Raw genomic sequence first — 24831 nt, 5'->3', positions numbered from 1 at the left:
CTTGAAATACTACGCAATGCTTCTACCTCGCCTCCGCGCCGGGCTGGGCGGGTCGCTATGGTAACAGGCCACGCCCCCACAGGTTGGGCTTGCGCGGGCGCCGACGGAAGTGGGCCGCAGGAAACGGAAGTCCCGCCTGTCGCTCTCTCTTCGGAGGCAGCAGCAACGCGGAGGAGACGGCGCTGATCTGGGACCTCAGGCACTATCACCATGTGAGGCCGGGCTAGGCTTTGGCGGCGGGAGTGGGGTTGAGGGCGTAAATGTGGCCGCTTACCGCTGGTGCGCAGAGGCGGGGCGAGGGCAGAGACTTTAGGGGTAAAGTACGGACCTTTCTCCTGACGAGTTTGAGGACGGTCATGGGGCCTTTGACGGGTCCTGAGTTCGAGAGAGAAGGCAGCTTTATCAGTTAATGGGCTGGGATTTCCCAGGTAATTAGTCTTACCGAAATGGATTAAGGGGAAGGAAAGAAGCAGGGAAAGGGGAATGCAGAGTTTTAGAAATAACGGTTTGAGGTACGGGACTTACCCGGACCATTTGAGCTGGAGACGGTTGGCTTTCCACCTCATTCGCGACTTTTTCGGCTCACGAGTCACCGAAATGATTTTCCTGATTTATGTATTCACTCAGCAAGTATTTATTTAACGCTCCCGTATGGGGCCCTCCTTTAGACACGTGGGATACATCAGCGAATACCACCCCGGCCCCATAAGAAAAAAAAAAACTCCCCTGCTGCAGCTTATGGGGTGGGAAAAGGCAGGCAATGAATACACTGATAATAAACATGTAAAACATAGTGTTAGGTGACCAGAGCTGTGAGTAAAGAAACAATAGAGCAGGGTAAAAACAATGGGGAATGCCAGTTTTGAGAGAGAGTAACTGAATAACCAGTGCAGGACACACTGAGAAGGCAACAGTTGAGCAAAGACCCGAAGAGCAGAGCGGGAGAACCACAAAGATACCCGGGGAGGTATCCAGACAGAGGGAAAGGAAAGCAAATGGAGAGGCCCAAGGTGAAAGTTTGCCTAATATCTTAAAGGACCACTTAGGAGGCCACTGGCTCGAACAGAGGGATGGACAGATGCAGGGCATTGTAAAAACTTTGGATTTTACTTTTACACGGAGATGGGAGCCATGGGAAGGTTTCAGAGCATGAGAAGATATGACTTAGGTTTTGATACAACCTCTGGGACTCCAGACCCGTCGGGGAGCATGGGCAGAGGCAGGGAGACAAATAAGCCTCTTAGGAGAGAGGTGATGGAGGTTTAGGCCATGCTAAGAAATGGTGAGATTCTGGGTATATTTTAGAGGCAGATGACAGGATTATGCTGACAGATGGAATGCAGGATGTGAGAGAGAAGAGTCAAGTTGGTATCAGAATTTTTGCTCAAGGAACTAGAAGGATGGAGACGAGGAAGGCTGTGGATAGAGTAGGTTGGGGTGGTTGGGAGATCTGGAGCTCAACTGAGGTTGTGTAAGGTTGGAAACGTCTTTTAAGCATCCAACTGGTGATGCCAAGCGAGAGGGCCTGAGCAGGAGGGTCGATGTGTTGGGGAAAGGTTGGGGAGACACCCAAGTGCAAGGCCATGTGACCACGCACGCTCCAGCGCTGGGCCCTCTCACCCGTGGGTTCCATGCTTGCCCACTCAGGAGCCTCCTCAACAAGCCCAAGAGTGAGATGACCCCAGAGGAGCTGCAGAAGCGGGAGGAAGAAGAGTTCAACACAGGTCCGCTCTCTGTGCTCACGCAGTCAGTCAAGAACAACACCCAGGTGCTCATCAACTGCCGCAACAACAAGAAGCTCCTGGGCCGCGTAAAGGCCTTCGACAGGTGAGCACCTGGATCCTGGAAGGTGTCCTGTCCAAGCCTGGAGATGTGGTCCTAGCTCCAGTGTGAGGAGCCTGAATACAAGGTTTTTAGAGTCCTGGGGCATAAGCGCCTTCAGGCCTCAAGGTGTGACAGTATCGTGTGGTCCCTCCAGCTGTGCAGTACCGTAGTGCTGGGCATGTACTTGGGAGCCAGGCTTCCTGGATTCATTTTCCAGCTCTGCCACTTAGCAGCCAGGCAACCTTCAGCAAGTAACTTTATCTCTTCCATACAGTGGCACTAGTTCTGGTGGTTGCAGAAATTCAGTGACTTAATACATTTGACGTGTAATACAGTCATTAGAAGTACAGCATCTGGCACACGGGAAGCTCTTAATCAGTGTTTGCAGTTACAACATAGAGTACCCATGCCCAGTACTTTTTTTTAGGCTCTAGGGACACAGCAGTGACTAAAACAAAGATGGGTCCTATACTCAAGAGAGCTTATGCTGTCAGTAGGGAAGCTGACAGCAAGCACATAAATAACTTGTCATAAGAAATGTAAAGCCAAGGGCACCTGGGTGACTCAGTGGGTATCTGCTTTCGATCCTGGGGCCCTGGGATTGAGCCCCACGTCAGGGTCTCTGCTCAGTGGGGAGTCTGCTTCTCCCTCTCCCTCTGCCCCGACCCAGTTCATGCTCTCTCTTGCTCGCTCTCTATCTTGAATGAATAAAATCTTAAAAAAAAAGAAAGAAAGAAAGAAAGAAAAGCCAAGTAAGAGTATGGAGTGCTGGGAAGGAGGTGCTGTCCTAGACTGGAGCGCAAGACGCCCCATAGGAAGAAGCAATGATGAACAGACCTAAATACGATGAAGGAGCAAGTTAGGGTCCGAGTGTTTTGGCCAGAGGGAACAGCAAGTGGTTATTCCTCTCTGGGCCTCAGTTTCCTTGTCTGCAAAATGAGCATCATGAAAATATCCCTCGTAGGACAGTTGTGAGGGTTAAGTATTTCCGTAGGAAGAGTACTTGGCTCAGTAGCTAAGATGATAGATGCTCAGTAAACATATAACCTGCAGCCTTCAGTTAGCATTGTGGGAAGTAGTGTGGCAAAGCGTAAGTCTAGAATGTTTTTGCCACAAGCTGTTATGTGACCAGGAATAAGTCTTTGCACTCTGAGGCTCAGTTTCTTCTCGAGAATGAGAACAAGAACAGGAAGTGCTGAGCCCACGGAGGCAGATAGACCTGGATTTGAAAACGGGATCTGCCACTTCCAAAATGTCATCCCACTGTACCTGGTGTCCTGCTCTGGAAGCTGGAGGTGACACCAGTGTTTACCTCCTGGTGAGATGCAGTAAGGATTGCTGGCTTCGTGCTCAGGAGAGGGGCGTGGGCACTTAGAGCACAGTTAAGTGGCGGTTTATTCGTGTGTGTGTGTACACATTTTCTGTAAGATTTATTTTATTTAATGGGGGGGGAAGGGCAGAGGGAGAGAGAGCTTCAAGCCGACTCTGCGCTGAGCACGGAGGCGGGGCTCGATCTCACGATCTGAGATCGTGAAACCAAGCTGAAACCAAGAGTCGGCCGCTCAACCAACTGCGCCACCAAGGCACCCCACACACATTTTTTTTTAAAGGTGATTCTTTCCTTTTTCCCTAGCTGCTGCTTCTTGCCCCCACGTCAGCCTCCCACCTCTCTACCGTACCCAGCTTCCCACCCTAATATGTATCCTGCCGCATTTGACTCTCACACACATCCAGGGGCTCCTCTGTGGTGTTAGCTAACAGCTTTTTTGAGGTCTGATTGACATGTCATCATATCATAAATTTAATTTTTTTTTTAAAGATTTATATATTTGACAGAGGCAAAGTGAGAGAAGGAACACAAGCAGGGGGTGTGGGAGAGGGAGAAGCAGGCTCTCCGCTGAGCAGGGAGCCTGATGCAGGGCTCGATCCCAGGACCCTGGGATCATGACCTGAGCCAAAGGCAGACGCTTACCTACTGGGCCACCCAGGGGCCCAAATTTAATTGTTTTTAAGATTAAATCTTTCATGTGCTGCTCTTCTGCATCTTGTTTTTCACACTGTGTCAGTGGTCTGAGAACATCCCTGCAGGTCCTCTAAAGCATTCTTAACCCCCTTACTTACTGTATTAATTATGTTACTTTCTTGGGTGAGCAGTGCATGCAGTTGAGACAAAATTCAAAAGAAACAAAAGCACCCAATGAAGAGCAAGTCTTTGCTCCCTGCCCGCCAGTGGCACTCCCCAGGAATCCCTCCATGGCGAATTCCGTAGGTCTGTCTCCTCACGTGACATCAGACCAACAGACGGAGGAGGGTGCTTTTCTTTATTTTTAAATCACTGCTAAGGGCACATCACACAGTTTTAGACCTTGGCTTTTTCACTTAATATATCTTGGAAATGTTTCTATATTGGTACGCTACTTCTTTTTTTTTTTTTAACTTATTTTTCTCTGAATTGCTAATGTATTCGCAGGATTCCCAAAAACAGTAATAGCAGTCTGATGAAAACTTTCCATCCATCCTGTCCCCAGTCTACCCAGGTCACCCCACCGCCCCCCGTCTCTGAATGTCTTCCAGGATTCTGTATTGTACAAGCAAGTGGGCAGTATCGATGCTTCTCCTACCCGCTTTCTTCCCCTCAAAAGAATCACTTTCCTTGAGTACTTGGCATTTGTCACTCAGTAGCTTCTCGTGGATACTACTCCATAGCAAGGCACAGACCTTCCCTGCTCTTAACTATTTTGTTTTTCTTGCTACTCGGTAACATTTCCTTCCATCCTTCTGTCCCTTCGCCTGGCTTTAATTTTTCTTCGTAGCAAGTAACATAATCTGACAAGTGTTTCAGGTCAGTCTGTTGACTTGCTTAGCATTCTTCTCTCCTCACCAGAACGCAGACCCCATCAGGGCAGGGTTATCCTCTCTTTGCTTCTTTGCTTTATTCATTGCAAGTGCTTGTGGAGTGAGCCAATCCATCCTGTCCTCACGTGCGTCCACCTGGCACCCTGAGGAGACAGGGACCAAGCAGGACTGTAGTGGAGGCGTCATGTACCCACATAGGCCCCAGGGGCCTCTGGTTCCGCAGAGAGAAGCAGCTCCCCTGCTGATGCCTTCAGAAGTACTTGGAACTAAGAAACACAAGCAGACGCCTTTTGCTTACCTTTACCTTGGGCCAGGGCCCTGTTCTAAGTCTTTACAAGAATGCCGTATTGATTTAGCTTCACAGCAGCCCTTATGGGGGAGGCACTGCAAATGGCTCCATTTTAGAGAGCATGACATTGGGGCCCAGAGGGGTGAAGTTCTTTGCCCAAGCCTCAACCTGAGGACTGGCAGAGGTGGTATGGGAGCCCCAGCTGTCCTGGTCCTGGGTCTGTGGGTGCTGCTGGAAGAGGGGCGGACGGAAGGCTCCCCCCTCACTCCCAGTGCCTCCCCCTGCCCCAGGCACTGCAACATGGTGCTGGAGAATGTGAAGGAGATGTGGACCGAGGTCCCCAAGAGCGGCAAGGGCAAGAAGAAGTCCAAGCCAGTCAACAAGGACCGCTACATCTCCAAGATGTTCCTGCGCGGGGACTCGGTCATCGTGGTCCTGCGGAACCCGCTCATCGCCGGCAAGTAGGGGCCTCCTCTCCAGCATCAGAATTCCCGCCCTCATCCTGTGAAGACCTGCCCTTTGTAATGGGAATAATAAAGTCCTGTGTTTTTTCTAGTGGCATCTGTCTGTTCTCAGAGCCTTGCGAGCAGGGCAGACTTGGGGAAGGGAGGCAGCTGGGTGTGGGGCCGGGTGCTGGGGTCAGGACCTCTCTGCCCCTCCCAGGCCACACTTTCCCCATCTGTGAAGCGAATGGGTTGGGTACAGAGAGCTCCCTTTCCTAATCTTTTCTAGCTTCTCTTCATCACTGTGTCTCTCTCTTGCGTCTCTCTCTCTTCCCTCCCTCTGTCCCTCTCTCAATAAGTGGAGGTCTAGCTCAGAACTTCTTGCAGTCTTTTTCTCCATTTGTTCAGTCAGGAAACAGTCCCCCAAGTGCCTCCTCTCTGCCGGGTCTGTGTTGCAGTGTTGCAGTGCTGGGGGCCTGGCAGCACCCGGGGGAGCCCCGACTGGCCCTCACTGAGAGGAGGAGGAGGATCTAGTTAGAGCGGCCAGCACCCAAATACCGGTAGTGATCGCGGCTAACGCCTGCCGAGCTGCTAGGGTGCCAGGCCCTCGCCTCGGCGCTGATCAGACTTCCTCTCAGCCACTGTGAGCAGACACTGTTAATGGTGACCTCCATTTCCAGAGGAGGGAACTGAGGTACAAAGAGGGGTGAGCACTTCCCCGGGGGTACCCAGCCAGGAAGTGGGGTTGGTATAATTCAACTCCACCCTGCGCCAGAGCCTGGAGCTTAACCCTGAGCTCCACTGGCCTCAAATTACAACTTCATTACCCCTGGGAGAAATTCTCTGACAGATGCGGGGAGATAGAGGTGGGAAAGGGGGAGGCTGACTTACTGGGGGGGGTAAGGAAGATCCTGGTCTTGCTCTGATGCGCACACATTGTGCTGTCCCCAACCCATGTCTCTCTGTTCTGTCTCTGCTTGCATCTCTTACTCTGTTCTCCAGATAAGACCAAACACCAGGTGGGTGCAGGAGTTTGCAGGCCTCAGATCAGGATAAAATGAGATGTCTGATACGCTGAGTTGCGGAAGACACACCCTGAGTTAGTCCATGAGTCCATTAGTGACAGAGCAAGGGACCCTGTAGGAGGAGAAGGCTTGACACAGGACAACAGCTGTGAGGTTATAAAGGTGCACGTTTACTGAGTGGCCCACATCTAGCGGGAACAGTCATCTGGCGGGTAGATACTAGAGCCATCCCATCTTACAGATGAGACGGGCTGAGGCCCAGAGAGGGTAAGCGACTTGCCCAGGGTCACTCAGGAAATGATGGAGCCAAGTTACTTGTAATGTGGGAGCAGTGGTGCTGCTGCAGGAGATACTCCTGTCCCAGTCCCCGCCCCTGCAAGGATTCAATTCTTGTGCAGGAGCTAGGACAGCACAAGCCCTGGAATCAGTCCTGGCTTCAGATCCCTGCCCTGCCTCCCCCTTCTTGTTGACCTAGCCTCCCCAAGAAGTGGGAATTGGTTTTCCCTGCCCTGCGGGCTGGCAGCACAAATTCCAGCCTCAGGCACCCTGCTTGGCATCAGTCTGAATTTCCTCACGTCTTCACCCACCCCTGCCTAAGTGTTTGTAATCACCTCTTCCTTCATTGCGTGAAAGGGAAAGCAGAGAATGCAGGAAAAGCATGCACCGTGCACCAGGAACTACCTTAAGAATAACTCACCGGAATCTTGCAACCATAGGATGTAGACACCGTCATTATACCCATTTTTCCAGAAGTGGGAACTGAAGCACAGAGAAGTCAGGAATTTCTCCCAAGTCACACAGCTAATAAGTAGCCAAACTAAGTTTGGACCAGGCTGGTTTCTGCAGTCTTACTCTTCCTACACTACCTTTTAGAGAAGCAGTCCTCAGAAAATGTTTGGCACACACACACATAATTTTAATTGCATACGCTGTAAATGGTTAAGTATTGGGAGATCACATGAACAGTCACAATAGGGATTTCTCTTAGGCATGGGGGCCAGTGGCGGCATAGCGCCCGTGTTCTTGTGGCAACACATGGCTGAAGAGATTGCAAGGCCACCACAGGCACACAGCCCACCTCTCGTTTCTCCTGATGGCCTGGCCAAGAAGATGCCCTCCCCCCACCTCCCATACACAAAAGTACATGCTTGATTTACAAGGCCCCTGCCTTAGAGCACCGCCCCAACCCATGAGGGGGGCCCAGCACAACCCCATGCTTGAAGGACTCTACTCAGGGGCTATGGGGCACATGTGTCCAGGGGGCTGGGGACCCTAAGGAAAACCACACCCAGGTACTAATTGAATCTCAGTGTAGATCTGAGTTGGGGATGGATTTAGGAGTGAGAGTCTTGTGTGTGTACAGGTGGTCCAGATAGAGGCTGTCAGCCTCTCCCCAATTCTCCCAGTTCCTCTGAGTCCTGCCCTGAATGGCTCCTGTTTAGTCTACACACCAAGTCCTCCTTTCTGCCCCTCCCCCCCCCCGTGCTGCCCCACATTTCTCTTTTCCATCTCTCACCTCTCCTGTGAGCTCCAGGGCCTTTTCCTCAGCCTGACGTGTCCCAAGAGCACTCCTGGCTCTCCCCACCCTGAACCCCATCTCCCTCTCTTGCCACCACCCCAAACCTAGGAGTCTTCCTTGACTTCTCTTGCTGCACTTCCCTCGTGCGAAACGGCAAATCCTCAGTTCTACCTTTAGAAGAGCAGTGCCAGAATCCGACCACTTCCCACCCCTCCAACCACTTCACACCCCTCCGCAGCTGCCTGTCCTGCCCCCCGGTAATCTGTTCCATCACATGGCACCGTCTGTTCCTGTCTGTCCCTCAGGCACCGCCGAGCTTTTCTGCCCTTGCAGATGCTGTTCCTTCTGCCTAGAATCTTCTTCCCAAAGCGGTCTCCTTCACCTCTTGCAGGCATGGGCTTAAGTGTCAACTCCTGAGAGATGCCCTCCTGGACCACCCTAGGCTCCCTTCTAATTTTTCCACATTAGCCATTCCACAGTGTGTGTCTGACTTGATGTTCTGTCTTTGCTGCCCCCCCCGCCAATTGTGAACTGTGAACTCTAGGAGAACAGGGACCTTGTTTCCCCCCGCCCACCGCACCCCAGTTGCTCCAGCACCCTCCACACTGGGCCTGGTACACAGTAGGCACTCAATAAATACGTGCGATCTCAAATGGACACAGGATCCCCGCTGCCTAGCAGTAACTTTCCGAGGCCCGGCTGGCCTCATCCCCAGGCCCTGGGAGAGTCCCCAAGGACAGGGCGCGGTCAGGGGCGACCCGGCAGGGGCCTGAGCTCGAGGGCAGGGTCCCGGAGGCGCGCTCGGGCGGCTGGCGCTGCTCTTCCCCGAGGCTGTGGCGCAGGCGACGGCGGTGCCAGCAGCGGCGGATCTCCGACTGCACCTGCAATGCGACGGGGCTCAGAACGTTCCCTGCGCTCCCGGCCGTTCCCTGCGCGGCCGCCAGAGGGCGCGGGCGGCGAGCCGGGGCTGTCCCTACCTCCTTGTTGATGAAGCAGTACAGGACGCTGACCAGGAAGCCCTGCCAGGAGGAGGCGCGGGGGTTAAATCGAGAGTGGGGGCAGGATCGCAGACACCCCCTGAGTGAGCTTGGACCCTTAGCAGGTCCCAAACCACCTCGGCTGCCGCTACCCTGGTCCTAGACCATTTCAATCACCCTCTCCCTGGCCCCCCTTTGCCCTCCCAGGTTTGCTGAGCAATAAGAGGGCTAACAGGGAACCCTGGAGGTGGGCTGCCTAGATATGAGAACCGCTTCCCCACTTCCTGACCCACTTGGGCAAGGGCTTATCCCCTCTGTGCCTCAGTTTCTTCCTCTGGAAAATGGGGTCATAGTAGAGTAGTGGTTGTGAGAATTGACGTACTATGCAAGAAGCTGGAGTGCCTGGCACATAGCGTTAAACTTTATTCTTAAGCTTGTTATAAATTTGTTATATATATTACATATTATTAATAAATTAATTTTAAGAATTATCTATGTAAGTATACATTTTACGTATAAACTTTTATAAAAATAATTACTAATAAATTACTTAATAATACAAATCAGTTATTTATGTTAAAATCTTACAAATCTTATTAATTTCCATGATCTTGTTAAAAATCTAACTCGGGGGGCGCCTGGGTGGCTCAGTTGGTTGGGCGACTGCCCTCGGGTCGGGTCATGGTCCCGGGGTCCTGGGATCGAGTCCCGCATCGGGCTCCCTGCTTGGCGGGAAGCCTGCTTCTCCCTCTCCCACTCCCCCTGCTTGTGTTCCCTCTCTCGCTGTCTCTCTGTCAAATAAATAAATAAAATCTTAAAAAAGAAGTGGATTGTGCCTGAACAGAATTTATAAAAAAAAAAAAAATCTAACTCGGGGCGCCTGGGTGGCTCAGTCGTTAAGCGTCTGCCTTCAGCTCGGGTCATGATCCCAGGGAAGCTGGGATCTCCCTCTCCCACACCCCCTGCTGTGTTCCCTCTCTCGCTGTCAAATAAATAAATAAAATCTTTAAAAAAAGTTAACTCTGATCACGTCCCTCTGCTCCCGTGGCTCCCAGCTCCCTCAGGGAAAAGCCAAGGTACTCACTTGGCCCAAGGATCTGCCCAGGTACCTCACCTCTCTGTCCTATCTCCCACTTGCTTCCTCTGGCTCCCACCGCCTAAAGCATGTTGGATATCAGGGATCTTGCACTTGATATTTCTCTTCCTGGAACACTTTCCCCAAGTATCTGCCTGGCTTGTTCCCTCACCACCATGTCTCTGCTCCAGTGTCTTCTCAGTGAGGCCTTTACCCACCGTCTATAGCTCTATATTTTGTCTGCTCTCTTCCCCCCCACCCCCCGCCGCCAGCTTCTAGGCACATCTCTCCATCTGACACTCTGTTCATTTTATTTACATACCATGTTTAGCATCTGTCTCTCCCACTAGAGGGTAGGGGCAATTTGGTTCTTGGCCCAGAATAGTGCTTGGTACGCAGTAAGGGCTCAGTACATTTCTGCTGAATTTAATGAATGAACAGCCTTGTGAAGTGAGATTAGTATTGTTCCCACTTAGAGATGAGGAAACTGAGGCCCGACAAGGAAAAGCAGTATGGTGACTAGGGTTTGGCAGGCAAGTGCAGAGTTGGCCTTAAATTTTGGAGTGCCTCCTTACATTCTGCACTGTAAGCACCTCATCTACCTCACCCTAGGTGAAGGCTACAGAGCTGCAAAGTGGCAGAACCTGAACTTGGCCCTAGCCCTACCCGGGCTGCAAAGCCCTCCATCTTCACCAGGAGGCAGTCTGCTGAGGCTGCCTGGTCTGTTCCCTTGCTCCCTGCTGCCTCCCCAGCTCAGGACAGAGCTAGCTCAGTGTTGTGCGCAGAAATGTATGAATGAACATGTGAACATGTTCACACCCCATTCAGTGGCCGCATCAGTGGACAATTGTAGACCCCCTGCCCCTCTGGGGAAGAGGGCCCCAGGACGAAGGGTGTAGCCCTTGCACCCCGCCTTAGCGCCTTAGCACCTGGAATGAGCTGAGGAAGATCTCAAAGCCGAGCTTGATGAAGCGCAGGGCACCCCGGGCCTGTTCCTCTGTTACCGGAGCAAACACCACCTCGTGGACGCCCAGCAGGGGCACCAGCGTCAGCGTGGAGCGAGCCAGCCTGGGGGTAGAGGGTGGCAGTGGTCCCGCAGCCCCAGGTCCTCCATTTTGCACCCTGCCCCTTTCCCTCCATCCCGGCCCGGCTCCCTCACCTCAGGCGGTAGTCCGGGCAGCGCAGCTGTCGCGTCCTCAGCTTGGACACAAGGATGCCAAGAATGCGAATAAAGATGAGAAAATTAATCTGCAGGGAGAGACAGAGGCTGAGCCAGCCCCATCCTGTCCTGGGGGACAGGGTGGCGCCCCGTTTCCCAGGGTGGGAAATTCCAGAGGGTGGCCTGGAGGACTCAGGGTTGGCCGTACCAAGATGGTCATGAGGATAGGGGTGCGTATGATCCACCAAATGGCCTTGACATCATTCCGCTCCCAGCACCTGAGGGGAGGGGGAGTAGAGCTAAGAGAAAAACCCCTGGACTCAGAGGATCACGCACCCTCTCTCGCCAGCTCCGCCCACTCTCCTTAATGCCACACCCACGTCCCTTTAAAGCCCCCCTGCTACTATCCAGGCCCCGCTCCCATCCCGTCCCCTTCAGGACACAATCTTTCCTAGCTCCCCATTCCTTTAGATCCCACCCACCCCTTCCCAGCCCCTACGTGCCCTCCGAACCTCCCCACCTTTCCATCACACCCCGCCCGAGTCCCTCAAAGCTCCGCCCGCCTCCCAGGCCCCACCCCAGACCCCAAGACTCACTGCGTGTTCTCGTACAGGTACCTGACGATCACCCAGGGAATGACGAAAAACGCGGGGGCCCCTGTGCAGACCCCGACCCCGCCCCCCACCCCGCCGCAGCTGTCAGCGCGCGCACGGGCCCCTCCAGGCCCAAGACCCGCGGAATTTCCCCCGCCGCCGCCGGGGTGGGGAGGCAGAAGCCCAGAGAGGGGAGGAGACCCCCTGAGGTAGACCAGCAGGGGAGTCGAGGGAGTGGAGGCGCGCCGGATTGGGCAGGGGACAGGGTCGGGGCTCACCCCAGCCGAGAAGCAGGTAGCAGCGGAAGTGGCCCCCCTCGGAACCTCCCACAAGCACCAGGAGACTGTGTAGGTAGACACCCTCCACCAGCAGCCAAGTGTAGTTGGCACCCACGCAGTACTGGGTCACGATCTGGGCCGTGCGGCAGGCAGCTAGGTCCTAGGGGGTGGCCGGACAGGGGGAGGGGGCAGTCAGGGCCTCCAGGGTGTCCCCAGGCCGTCCTTCTCCACCTGGTCGTCCATCCACCTCCATTTCCTGCCGTCCACTGTTCACTTCCCGCTCTGCATCACCAGAGGATGTTATCTGTGATTGATTTCTCTCTTCTATTCTCTTCCCTCTGTGAGCTGTCCCGCTTTTACCTCTTTAACAATTGGTGTCTTCCGTCTTGCTATCAGTTTCCCCCACACCAGGGCCCCCAAATATGGCCTCTCCCACCCCATCGCCTTCTAAAAATTAAACTCAACTACTTCACCTGTCAAAAAGTTTCTCCCACCCCGTCACCCTTGTCCGGCCAGCACAGGGACTCCCCCACCCCATAGCTTCTTCACAATCTACATGGCCCAACTGGCTACCTGCAAGTTTTTCTCACCTGGGCCCCCAGCCTCTAGCCTCCCCTGCCTTTGTTTCACAGTAACAACAAATTGGTATCTATCAAATCCCCTCCCATCCTGCCATGCCCCACCTCCAGCAGGGGACTCTCTCATTGGTGGAAAAGTCCAGGGACGGGTGAGATAATGAGAACTAAGCAAGAGAAAAATCTCACATAGGAGGTGATGGCGTGGGTGATGGAGGAGGCTGAGTTGGGAGGGCCCCTCTCCAAATGTGTTTGAAGAGGTCAAGAGAGAGAAACTGTTGATAAGTGTAGAAAGTAGTAAATGGACTGGGAACTTCTTGGCCCCATCAGAGGAGGCAGAATCCCAATTTGAGAAAGAGAGGGATGCTGCTCACCGGGTTCCACAGGACAGGGGCCTGGTCCCCAGGGTAGGGGCCAGGTGGAGGTAGCAGACGGTCTCGGGTGAGGATGGCCGCCGCCCGCAGCATGGAAGACGTGAACAGGTTGATGTGGATGTAGTTTCGAGTGCAGCGCAGCCTCCTAGGGGATTTGGGATGCAGTCTGGGGACCCCTGGACACCTGCCCTCAGCCACACAGAGCCCCTTAATTCACCTCCCTGCCCTTCCCACAGAACCACCATTAGATGCTTGTCACTAGTGGAGCCTGACCACCCCATCTTACTGGGCAAACTGAGGCCCAGGCTCTGCAGCTGTGACTCAAGGCTGGAGGTCTCACCTGAAGAAACTTAAGATGAGCAGGGCTAGCAGCAGTGTGGCCAGGGACAGGGAGTAGCCCACTGTGTACATGACCTGCATCCGCTCCAAAATCAGCTTTTGATCCTAGGTCGGGGTAGGGAGGTGCAGGAGGGTAGGAGGACACAGGAACAGAGTTCAGTGCTTCCCCTCCCCAGGACCAGAAAGGGACCCTGCTTTTTGTTCCTGCCCAGCATCCCAGTTTTCTCTTGGGGATCCAACTACCCTTGCTTGACTGGGGCCAACTGGCTGATTCCACCCCTCAGTCCAGGGCCGAGCATGTGACCTGCCAGTCAGAGCATTCTATATAACCCCCTACGCACACAGAGACACACATACACAGTGATTAGTGCAGGGTGGAGGCATGGCCCAAGGTATCAGTCCTGGGACATTACGTTAGAGCTATTAAGAACAAAGTTCAGTCTCCCCCACAGTCTTGCTTGATTGGTACGATGTGAGCCTGGTGCTAATTAACAAGGACCACACTTTCCATCCCACAGAAAAGATGAGCCCAGCACAGAGAAAAACAAAGTCATGTTTGGTGAGAGACAAAAAGACTCCCAACAACATCATTTGAGCACCTAGATCCAGCTGTGCCTGTAGCTGTTACCTTATACTTTTCAATCACAGAAGCCAATACATTTCTCTTTCTTTCTCCACCCAACAAGTTTAAGTTGGGTTTTATCACTTGGACCCTAGAGTCTTGAATAGCACAAGGGGTTTCAGGCTCGGCCTGAGGTGGCTGCCTTTTCATCTCTCCCTGCACATCCTGACCTGAATCCCTCACTGCTTCTTACCTGAAAGGCCCCATTCTTTTCTGGGTTCTCACACTGCGAATGATCTCTCCAAGGTCCCCATTGGCCATCACTGCCACACTGGCGGAGGACAAAGCCTGTAGCCACTGTGGGGGAAACAAAGGAGGGGATCAGAGGCACAGAGAGAGAGGCACAGAGAATGAAACAGAAAGACAAAAGTAAGACAAAGGCAGGGGTGCCTGGGCGGCTCAGTTGTTAAGCGTCTGCCTTTGGCTCAGGTCATGATCCTAGGGTCCTGGGATTCAGTCCCGAAACGGGCTCCCTGCTGTGCGGGAAGCCTGCTTCTCTCTCTCCCACTCCCCCTGCTTGTGTTCCTGCTCTCGCTAACTCTTTCTCTGTCAAATAAATAAATAAAATCTTTAAAAAAAAATAAGACAAAGGCAGAGATAGCCAAAGTGATGTGAGGATAATAAACCCTTATGTGTATTAATTAAATTAATATTCATAACAAGCCTATAAAAATGGTACTATTATCAACCCCATCTTACAGAAGAGGAAGCTGAGGCATAAAGAAGTTAAATAAGTTGCTCTAGGCCAAATAGCTAGTTAGGCCAAATAGACAGGAAGACCAAGACGCCCGGAGGAAATAAGAACCCTGTGGTCCTCAGAGAGATACAGAGACAGAAGAGAGGCATTACGTGACAGAGCCAGGGTTGGTCAGGCAGGAGGAGACAGCCAGACGGACAGAGAGGAGCAGGAGATCAAGTGTGGGATCAAGATCAAGCGAACTCTGGGGAGTGTTGTCTGGGGCAGGGCTAGGAGCTATTTTTGTCAGGGGAGGGCCCGGGGTCCAGGGGGCACCTCACCATGACGGTGCCAGGGCAGGTACCAGGGGCAGGACGCACGGGCAGTGTCGTTGGGGGCAGCGTAGTCCCAGCAGACGTACATATCGAAGGACGCGTTACAGGCGAGGCCTGGGGTGGGCGTGGGGGCCAGACATCGGGTGGACAGACCGCACACAGCCCAAGGCTTCTGCGTAAGCGCTGCTCTGGCCCCGCCCACCGGGGGTGGTCCAGTCCCCGGCTCTGCCACAGCCCCTCCCAAGGGCCAGACCCCAGGCCCCGCCCTTCAGGCTCCACCCACCTGATGCAGCCCCGCCCTTTCGAGCTTCTGCAGGGGCCTCTCCCACTAACCCGAGTTGCGCCCCAGTTTCCCCCACCCCCCCACCGCGCACTCAGGTCTAAGTCCGTACCACCGAGGCCAAGCATCACCCAGGCCTCTCCGACACAGCCCACCTCTACCCCAGACTTCCTCAGGCCCCGTCCGTCAGTCCTAGCCCCGCCTCAATCACACCCCTCTCAGCCCTAGTCCTTCCCGTGCCCCCAGGCCCCGCCCCCCAGTCGCACCTGCCGGGGGGTCCAAGGCCTCCAGTGTCTCTTGGCACTCTCTGCGGTACCTTTCCCAGCGCTGGTACAGCTCCTCCGCCGTCTGCCCTTCAGAGCCTGTCTATGGAAAGAGAGGAGGGAGGACCCCCCCCCCCCACACACACACGCCGACCGATCCCCGCTCCCAGGCAGCACGGTTCGTGTGGGTGAGAAACACCCTACAGAGACTTGAAGAGGCTGCCCTGTTTTGTCCGGGAGTCTTGGGTAACTTAGAAACCTCTTCTAGGTCTCAAGGAGTGCCGAGACCAGGGGAGTTGCTGTGGGGGGGCTGAAAACCTTCAGGAAAATTAGGGGAAGGAGTGGCTGGAAATCATCAGGAGGATTTGAGAGGGAAAGAAGCGAGACTGGAAACAACTCGAATCTAGACAGGCGGGGCAGTCTTAAAACTCTCTCTGCGGCGGGGGAAGCCTTAAAACTGTCCCCAGACCTCCCTCCTAGCCTTCAACCCCTGTGGCTCCTGGGGTCCTCACCTCCGCCCTCGGGAGCAGCGGACCCCACCACGAGAGCAGCAGTAGCAGCCGCCAAGGCGGACAGTTCGGCATCGTGAGGGCGGCAGGGCATGGGGGGCGAAGAGTCTGGTCTAGTAGGGGCAGTCCGGCCTGGAGGGTCAGGGCGCAGAGTCAGGGAGCCTCGGCCCTCCGCCTCCAGCCCCGGGCGCCACCCGCTCTGAGATTCAAACAGGCGGACTAGGAGGCAGTGGTCCCCCTCCGCCCCCACAAGTGATGACTTGTGGGGTGGGGGGAGAGTGGGCGAGGCCGAGATCCAGCACGTGATTCCCAGGCCCGCCCCCAACTGTTGCTGGGGCAGCGGCGGTGGAAGGGGGGTGTTTGCTGAGGGCGCGGTTGCCCTTAGAGCTGCTCTGGGCGGAGGCGCTAATGTCACCCGGAGTCTAGACCTAGAGATTCTGGGGAATCTGGGGACTGCCTTGGAGAGGTAAGCGTCAGGCACGGAGCTTGAAATGACCCTCAGAGTTCCCATGTTACCGGCCCAGAGGGTCTTCAAATGGCAAATAGGATCCCGACTTTAAAAAACTTGCCCGCTGTGAATGAAGCCCAGAGTCAATGGAACAACCCTCTCCCTAGGGACCAGAGAGGAGTCAGACCCTGTGCTTAGGTTTGCAGGGGCCCAGATGCCTGAAAATTGGTCTAACCCCAATCCCTCCCCCCACAGTACCGTGTGGGGAAAGGGGGAAGCAGGGAAGATCTCAGATGGAGCCCCAGAAATGGGTGAAACAGAAATATAGAGACTGAGAGACATACAGACGAAGCAGAATGAGACACACAGCAAGAGACCAGAGAGGAAAAGACAGATAAAAATGTGGGCTAGGAGACAAAGAGGGGACAGAGACATGGAGAGAGACACAAAGAATGGGGCAAGGAGAGAGAAAGGGACAGAAACAGAGCCATCCAGAGGCTAAACAGAGATCAGGAGACATGGAGACAGAGCTATGGAGAGACAGGCAGACAGGAGGCTAGAGAGCGAGGGCACAGAGAGACAAAGAGACAAAGAGACAAAGGCATGAGCTAAGAAACAGAGAAAGAGGGACCCAGAGGCTTGAGTGGGACATGGGGGCAGGGGAATGGGCTGGGATTGGGAAAGCCCTCACCTGTCCCCAGATCTGCTCTCGATCACTCACTCCAGCGGCTGTTGCCTCCACGGCCTCCGCCTGGGCTCTGGAAGAGGTGACAGCCTGGGGTAGTGGGAGAGGGCGGGGCCAGGGAGCAGAAGGGGGAGCTCTGGGGCAGAGACCCGGCGGAGGGTGGGGGGGGGCGGCCAGTGGTGCGTGAGGATCAGAGTCACCCACGGTCACGTGGAAGAGCAGTCACGGAGCCGGGGTCACAGGCTCTCACACGGTCCCACGCATCCCACCCAGCCGTGGCACACAGCCGCAGTCACACTCCTCGCACAGGCTGACAGTCATCCACAGTGACACAGCCGTGGGCCCGGACTGCAGGCAACTCCACTCACAGAGCAACACAATCACGGCTTCCCACAGTTCTCGTGATGCCGTGTCGGCCATCCAGTCACTAGGTCTCATCTCCCCACCGGCCTGTGGTCACCCCTGGGTCCCCAGCGTCACTCAGCACCGGCTTGGGCATTGAGCAGAGGCTGGAAGAATGACCGTCGATGACATGCACACGCTGATATGCAGTCCCTCATGCAGTCATGTAACCCCTGACCTACCACCACCTGCGGGGCCACACACAAGGTCACGCAACCATACCCATCCACACTCTCACAGTTCACACGGTCGCCAGAGCCCACAGTCACACCCCGACAGCACACCTTCCCCAAATGTCAATAAGGCACACGCTCTCAGGGTGTCATGTCGTCACGCCGTCACCCTTACGCGGTCACACCCAGTGCCATGGTGGTAGGGACACACGACTCTTCTCCCCATCCTCACCCGCACTCACGAGTCCCCGAGTCACACACACATCACATGCCACGGCGTCCCTCACAGCCCCACGGACGCACAGAGGACCACACACCGTCATGCCGCAATCACGCACGAACCCGCGGCCTCACAGGGTCTCGCAGTCACGGGCACCACTGAATCACACACCTTCCCGCAGTCTCCACTTCTAGTCTCTTTCTTTGCTCTAAAATATGGGAAACGGGGAGTGTCTGTACATCAGGGGGAAAGCCTTAGTCTCGGTTCTCGATGTTCTCATCCCCCAGTAATACAAACCACGGATTCATGCACATTAGTCAACTTGTAACACTCAGGAGCATATGCTCCCCTGGGACCTAGGGGATAAGTGGGGCAGAGGTGAATGTGCCCACTTGGCAGAGGAGAAACTGAGGCCCCGAGGCCCCTGCAGGGGCAGGGAGACTGGGGGATGCAAGGTCCAGCACCAGGAGCTGGAAGGAGACAAGTCTGGGAGGGGGGTAACGGGGGGGGGGGGGGTCCTGGCTCCCTGGCCTCCAGCTGGCCTCCCTGCTCTCTGCCCCAAATTCCTGGCGCCCTCTGGGTCCTGGGAAAGGCTCGGTTCATGGAGTGGAGAGGGAGAGGGGTCTGAGATAGCACAGCACCTCGGGGAGAGGCTGGGCTTGGGAGGGAGTCTCTCCTTGGCCCCAAGAGAGCCTGGGGGGCCACTCAGCTAGGGCTGGGAAGGTGGGGGGAGTCTGGGAAGGGGGAGGGGAGAGACTGGGGAAGGGGGAAAGCAGTGGAGAGGAATTGAGGTGGTGAGAGAGACAGGAAGAGAAACCAAGGGCCCAGAGAGACCAGAGACAGACAGGAAGAGATGGAGACGAGAGAGAGACCAAGAGAGACAGACAGAGAGGAAGAGATCAAGAGACAGAGACATAGAAGTACACAGAGAGAGAGAGTGACAGAGAGAGACAGACAGAGGGAGAGATTGAAAGAGACAGAGACATAGAAGAACACAGAGAGAGAGAGAGAGGAAGAGATCTGAAGAGACAGAGAAAGATACACAGAGAGACAGAAAGAGAGAGAGACAGAGATAATGAGAGAGAGAGAGACAGAGAGATAGGGGAGGAGGGTGGGGACAGAGCACAGGCCACGTTAAGAGAAAGACAAGGGGGATGGAGGGAGAGAAAGCCTGAACAACAGGCGCTGAGGAGAGGCGAGCTAGCCAGGACTCCGCTGTGGCTCAGAGGTCCTCACCCGTCCCTGCGGGGGACCCCCGGGGTCAGAACCCAGCACAAGGTGCACAGGAGGGTGGTGCCTGGGTCCCTCATGGCCCTCTGCACACCGAAGCCCTCTCCTGGGTCCTCTGCAGTCTCCCAGGGTCTGGGGAGGGGGCGGCAGGGACGCGCGCGCGCGCGCGCGCACACACACACACAGCCCTCTCTGAATCCCGGACCTCGGTTCTCTGGGTCTCTCTCTCTCTCTTTCCCATCTTTTATTTTTTTTAAGATTTCATTTATTTATTTGACAGAGAGAGAGAGAGACAGTAAGAGAGGGAACACAGCAAGGGGGAGTGCGGAGGGAGAAGCAGGCTTCCCGCGGAGCAGGGAGCCCGATGTGGGGCGGGGCGGGGGGGGGGGGGGGTCGATCCCAGGACCCTGGGATCATGACCTGAGTTGAAGGCAGACGCTTAACGACTGAGCCACCCAGGCGCCCCTCTCTTTCCCATCTTTAACCTTTCCCCTTTCTCTTCCCCTTGTCATCTGTCAGCGCTCAGGGTGTCTGTCTCTGTTTCTCTCTCTCCATTGCCTCGGGTCCTGGGTCTTTGCGGGGCGCTGTTGTCGCCCCACCCCCCAGCAAGGAGCAGGCAGTGCCCCCCAAGGGAAGGAGCTGGAAGGCCTGTGCCTGCTCCGCTGGCGCTGTGGCCAAGCCGAGCCTGTGGGGAGCAGGCAGGGGGCCTGGAGTGCCAGCAGATGGTACAGGAGAAATGAGGCAGAGAGAGATGGGGAGAGGGGGCACCCCATGGGGACCGAGGCCAGAAATGGAAGGCTGAGGTGGCCCCCCTGAGATTCAGGACTGAAGATAGATGAGGCCTGAAAGACAGAGACCCACAGAGACATACACTTCGCGCGCACACACAAATAGGATCCAGAGAAAGCAGGAACCCAGAGACAGAAAAGAGGCAGAGATCCAGAGACAGGGGCCTCAAGAGACAAACACAAACATGGGATCCAAGCGAGAGATAGAGACAAAGACCCAAAGAGAGACCAAGACGTAGAGACATGAAACCCAAAGAGAGACAGAGACATGGAGAAGCATAGAGCCGGGAAACAGGAAAGAACAGAGACAGAGAACCACAGAGATGAGACCAGAGAGACAGAGACCCAGAGACAGGTATCCAGAGAAGGAGACAGACACAGGGATGAAGAGATGGTCCAGAGAGAGAGATTTGGAATGCAGACAGATGGGGATGGGGGTAAACTCTTCCAAAGACACAATCAGTGAGAGATGAGGCAGAGATGCCCAGCACCCCTCGCCCTCTTCCGGGAGAGAGGGGGTGCTCCCCCCACACCCTGCAGCTCGTTTCCATAGCAACCTCCCCAGATCCTGAGGGCAAATATTGTCCTGGCTAGAAGCAGCGGGGCTGTGTTGACATAATCTCCTGCTGGTGGGGTGGGGGCTCCAGGGGCCCAAGAGGCCGGGCTGGGGGCAGGAGAGCAGAGGGGCTCTCAACCAGGGCCCCACAGATAGCTCCAACTTCCCCCCCCCCCCCCCCACCTCACCAAAGCAAGGTGTAAACCTCGTCGCCCTGGGAAAAGGAGCTGAGATTCAAACCTGTAGCTCTGGCTGCCCCCTGGTGGTGGTGGGCCAGCCCCGAAGCTCCTTTCCTAGCATCAAGAAGAGCAGGCTGGTCTGGGCATTTTCCTCCAGGTTTCTAGAATCTTCCCCCACAGCTCCTGCTCTGGTCCAGGGCCCCTCTCTCCCCAGTCATACCCCCCTTTTTTCCCACCTGCAACCCCCCCTCCCATAGGACAGCTAGGCAGCCAGAGTGATGATGCTAAAGCACAAACTGCCCCCATCCCTCTCTAGCTTAGAACCTGCCATGGCTCCCCAGTGCCCTCAGGAGCAAGCTCGGGCTCCCCTCCACAGCCTCCAAGACCCTTGCTGAGCTCCCCAGCCTTCTCTTTGAGAAGTCCCAGCTCTTCAGACCCTTCCCGGGCCCTCATCCTTTGTTCTAGCAGTATTCTCTGCCTCAAGTGCCTCCACCCAATTTTTGTTTTGTTTCCCAAGCCTGCCTCAAAGTTAGCTCACTCACTCATTCATCCATTCAACCAATAACTATTTCCTCTCCCGGACTCTGAGCTCTGTGAGGACAGGATCCGGGCTCTCTCAGTGGCTTGTGGGACCCCAGCATCGCCCAGAGCAGGGTTCGGCCCAGAGCAGGGTTCTATTCATTTCACTGGGTACTTATTATGTATCAGGCCCTGGATTCAGCAATGCTGGGGATCCCAGGGGCCCAGCCCTCCTGCCCAGCCCAGTCATAGACCCAAATAGAGAGACAGACTAACAGAAGGAGAGGGAGAGAGAGAAACACAAAGAAAGAAGAAAGAATCAGGAAGACAGGGGAAATAAAGCTGATGGAAAAACAGAATGTAGGATCAGAAGTAGGAGTAGCAGAGAAGGGAGGTCACTTGCTCAAGGTGACATAGCTCATAAGTGATGTAACCCATTTCCAGAGACATAAAGGGAGACAGAGAGAGAAGAGAGAAAAGTGGCTCAGAGAAGGAAACCTAGAGGCAGAGAGGAAAGATGAAGCCAGACTGGGAGTCCTGCCCCGCACCCCCAGGGCAGAGCTCCCTTCTCCCCATTCCCCTCCTCCCCACTTCCAGGCTTTTGACATCTCCCTGCAAAAGCACTTGTAATAAAACTAGCTCCATTAGCTGTACCCAAAAGCCACTGTGCTGAGCACTTGACAGGCCTGAGCTCACTGAACCTGCTCTTCTCCCCTGGGAAGTGGGTGCTGGAATGGCTCCCATTTTGCAGAGAAGCAAGCTATTGGGCCAAGGTCACTGAGCTCACATGGATCCTGACCCCTGGAGGGCAAGGACTGACTCATCTTTGTGTGTCACCCCCTCCCACCCCCCAAATACACACACACACACACACACACACACACACACACACACACACAAGCACACAACTCACCTGGCTGAACTCCTCTCCCTGTGGCTTCACACCGCTCCTCCAACACACGGAGCTTGCAGGATCTGGACTCTTTGTTTCTATCAATAACACAGCCAGCTGTGATCATAGAATAATAATGGCCCACATCTACTTTGCCCATCACTTTGAACTCATTATTGACCTTGGTGCCTTTCACAGTAGGTGTTCCCTAAGAAATGGATGGGAGCTGCTAGCATTTACAGGTTTCTATGTGTGCCAGGTACTGTACTCATGTGTGAGTTACATCTGTGGCCTCACTGGGGCTCACGGAGGATACAGTAACAAACTACAAACATCTTCCCACATCTTAGAGGCCCTACAGGATCTGGTGGGTCCATCGCCTCCCTGACCTCATCTACCTCCTGCTCTCCTCTCCCTCATCAGGCTTCTTGTTGCCCCAGGAATATGCCACACTCATATCTATCTCAGGATCTTTGCACCTACTGATTTCTCTACGTAGAAAGCTTCCCCTCCCCAACTTCATGCATGATTGCTTCCTTGTCTTTCACATTTCAGCTCAAATGTCACCTCCTCAGAGAGACCTTCCCTTACCGGCTCCGTGCCTTTTTCTTCATCTGTAAAACGGTGGTGAAAATAGGGCTCGTGGTGAAGATAACTGAGTGTTTGGCATGTAGTAGGTGCTCAATAAATGTTAGTTATTAGTTAATTGTTTTGTGTATGGTGGCGTACCTCGTCCATCACCCTGCAAGATCAATGAGAACAAATTCTGGCACTGACTTGGTTACTACTGAAACTCCAGCACCTAGCACAGAGCTTGACACACTGTAGATGCTCAGGAAACATTTTTGTTACCCCTTTCTAAATCAGTAAACATTTTTTTTTAAAGCTTTTACTTATTTATTTGACAGAGAGAGAGCAGGAAAGCACAAGCAGGGGGAGTGGCAGAAGGAGAGGGAGAAGCAGGCTCCCCGCTGAGCAGGGAGCCTGATGCAGGGCTGGATCCCAGTACTCTGGGATCATGACCTGAGCCAAAGGCAGGTGCTTAACAACTGAGCCGCCCTGGCGCCCCAGTAAACATTTTTGAATGAATGAGAGACTTAGGCACACTATGACCGCCCATGTTTCAAACGTGGAAACTGAGGCTCAGGGTCACAACCAGAAACTGGTGCAGTCAAGATTTAAACTCAGGTCCATCCGTTTCCAAAGCCCAGGGCTTTCACGGTCTGCTTGTGTGTCCTGTAAGTCTCTTCCCGCTTTGGGCTCACTTCTCCTTCCTATACAACATGGTCTGGTCAAGACTAGGTGCTGACCGTCAGTGGGGACTGGGCGAAGGTGATCCACTATTCTCTAAATCCATTGTCAGGTTTTCTCTCCTCCCCTCCTCCCCCAACATCAGAGCCGGCTCCGACTGACACCGCCAGCCTTCCCCGCCTCACAGCTGGGCCTATGTCAAAACCCGGACTGGATATTGAAGTTGCGGGAGATGAGGGCTGTTGGAGAGGAACCAAGGGACCGCGGATAAAAAAGAGGAAGGAGGGCGCCAGGGTGGCTCAGACGGTTAAGCGTCTGCCTTCGGCTCAGGTCATGATCCCAGCTCCTGGGATCGAGTCCCACATCGGGTTCCCTGTTAGGCAGGGAGCCTGCCTCTCTCTCTCTCTCTCTCTCTCTCTCTCTCTGACTCTCATGAATAAATAAATTAAAAACATTAAAAAAAAAAAAGAGAGGAAGGAAAGGCTGGGGAGCGATATCAGACTTAAATCCGGGGGTGGAGCTAACCCTAAAAGAAGGCAAGGTCAAGGGCTCTGGGCGAAGTACCATAGCTCTCGGATACCTTGCGGGCGCCAAAGGCTCTGCCGGCAGGAACAGAACTTTAGCTCCCGCAGGATTCCGGAGGTGGAGCTAAGGGCCTGGGGGCGGCCCTCCATCTAATAAACAAGGACTCTAAAGAATTGGAGTTCGAGGGCGGAGCTAGTGGATATCTAGGCGGATTTGAGGCTCTAGGGTCGGGCCCTGGTCCTGCGAGGGGGCTTTTGGGAAATTCAGTAAAAGATTAAGGAGAAGATTTGGGGGTTTTGGGGAGTGTCTTCTCCACCCTCTCTTCCTCTCAGAGCCCGGGGCTACGCTTCAGGCTGAAAAAGCAGGGAAGGCCCGGCCCCTTCCAATCCTTCTGCATCCCTATTGGCTGAGGGGCCTGGGCGACAGGCTCTCATTGGTCCTAAACTGGCGAGGAGGGGGTCTAGGGAGAATACGCGCCGGTTGTGGGCGGGAGCAGACTGTACCTAGGGGGATCTAGGCTCAACCAATCCCGGTTCAAGGATTGCGTTGGGGGGCCTGGCAGGGGGTGTCCCGACCCCCCTTTCTCGCCATCCTGGGGGATGACCCCAGTGCCAGGCCCGGCGCCGGCCGCCTGATGCCGGGCGGGCCGAGCCGGGGATGCTGGAACGAAGGGCGTTGCTATGGCAACGGGAGGCAGGGCCTGGAGGGGGGGACCGAGCCCAGGCTGGGGCCGGGGGGGCCGGCGGTGGCTGTGGCGGGGCGATGGCGGAGCGCGGCCCGGCCTTCTGCGGCCTCTACGACACGTCCTCCCTTCTTCAGTACTGCAACGGTGAGACCCCTCCTCAGTTCCGACCCTGGCTCCGCCCAGGACCCATTTCCTCCTGCCCCAACCTCCTCCTTCCAAGTCCCCCCATCCTCGCCCCTTGCGGAAGATCCTCCCTTCTCCGCCCCC

The 24831-nt window shown here is 54.8% G+C and overlaps 3 protein-coding genes across 3 annotated transcripts in view; 2 read left to right on the top strand and 1 right to left on the bottom strand.

Moving 5' to 3' along the window:
* The first annotated feature begins 61 nt into the window (after positions 1 to 61).
* On the top strand, positions 62 to 5530 carry SNRPD2 (small nuclear ribonucleoprotein D2 polypeptide). The gene is made up of 3 exons (XM_027618718.2): positions 62 to 212; positions 1648 to 1827; positions 5260 to 5530. Coding segments are annotated over exons 1-3 (357 nt in total). The 5' UTR covers positions 62 to 210; the 3' UTR covers positions 5435 to 5530.
* On the bottom strand, positions 3769 to 24457 carry GIPR (gastric inhibitory polypeptide receptor). Its single transcript, XM_027618719.2, has 18 exons — positions 24383 to 24457; positions 22695 to 22717; positions 22125 to 22201; positions 17151 to 17217; positions 16015 to 16143; positions 15506 to 15605; positions 14966 to 15073; positions 14142 to 14245; positions 13328 to 13431; positions 12988 to 13132; positions 12039 to 12198; positions 11764 to 11824; positions 11376 to 11445; positions 11168 to 11256; positions 10938 to 11076; positions 8934 to 8975; positions 6304 to 8837; positions 3769 to 4823 (listed from the first exon to the last, which is right to left on the bottom strand). The coding sequence occupies exons 5-17, from the start codon at positions 16084 to 16086 to the stop codon at positions 8631 to 8633; spliced, it is 1401 nt and encodes a 466-aa protein (XP_027474520.1). The 5' UTR covers positions 16087 to 16143; positions 17151 to 17217; positions 22125 to 22201; positions 22695 to 22717; positions 24383 to 24457; the 3' UTR covers positions 3769 to 4823; positions 6304 to 8630.
* The window catches only part of EML2 (EMAP like 2), a 26246-nt gene continuing 25803 nt past the window's right edge, over positions 24389 to 24831 (top strand). The window contains exon 1 of the mRNA XM_027618713.2: positions 24389 to 24708. Coding sequence (XP_027474514.1) covers positions 24537 to 24708 — 172 coding nt within the window. The 5' untranslated portion in view covers positions 24389 to 24536. The remainder of the gene's footprint in view (positions 24709 to 24831) is intronic.

This window comes from Zalophus californianus, chromosome 17, assembly GCF_009762305.2.
Source record: "Zalophus californianus isolate mZalCal1 chromosome 17, mZalCal1.pri.v2, whole genome shotgun sequence".
Taxonomy (NCBI): domain Eukaryota; kingdom Metazoa; phylum Chordata; class Mammalia; order Carnivora; family Otariidae; genus Zalophus; species Zalophus californianus.
Note: the sequence above shows the minus strand (reverse complement) of the source record. Positions and strands in the feature narration are given on the sequence as shown.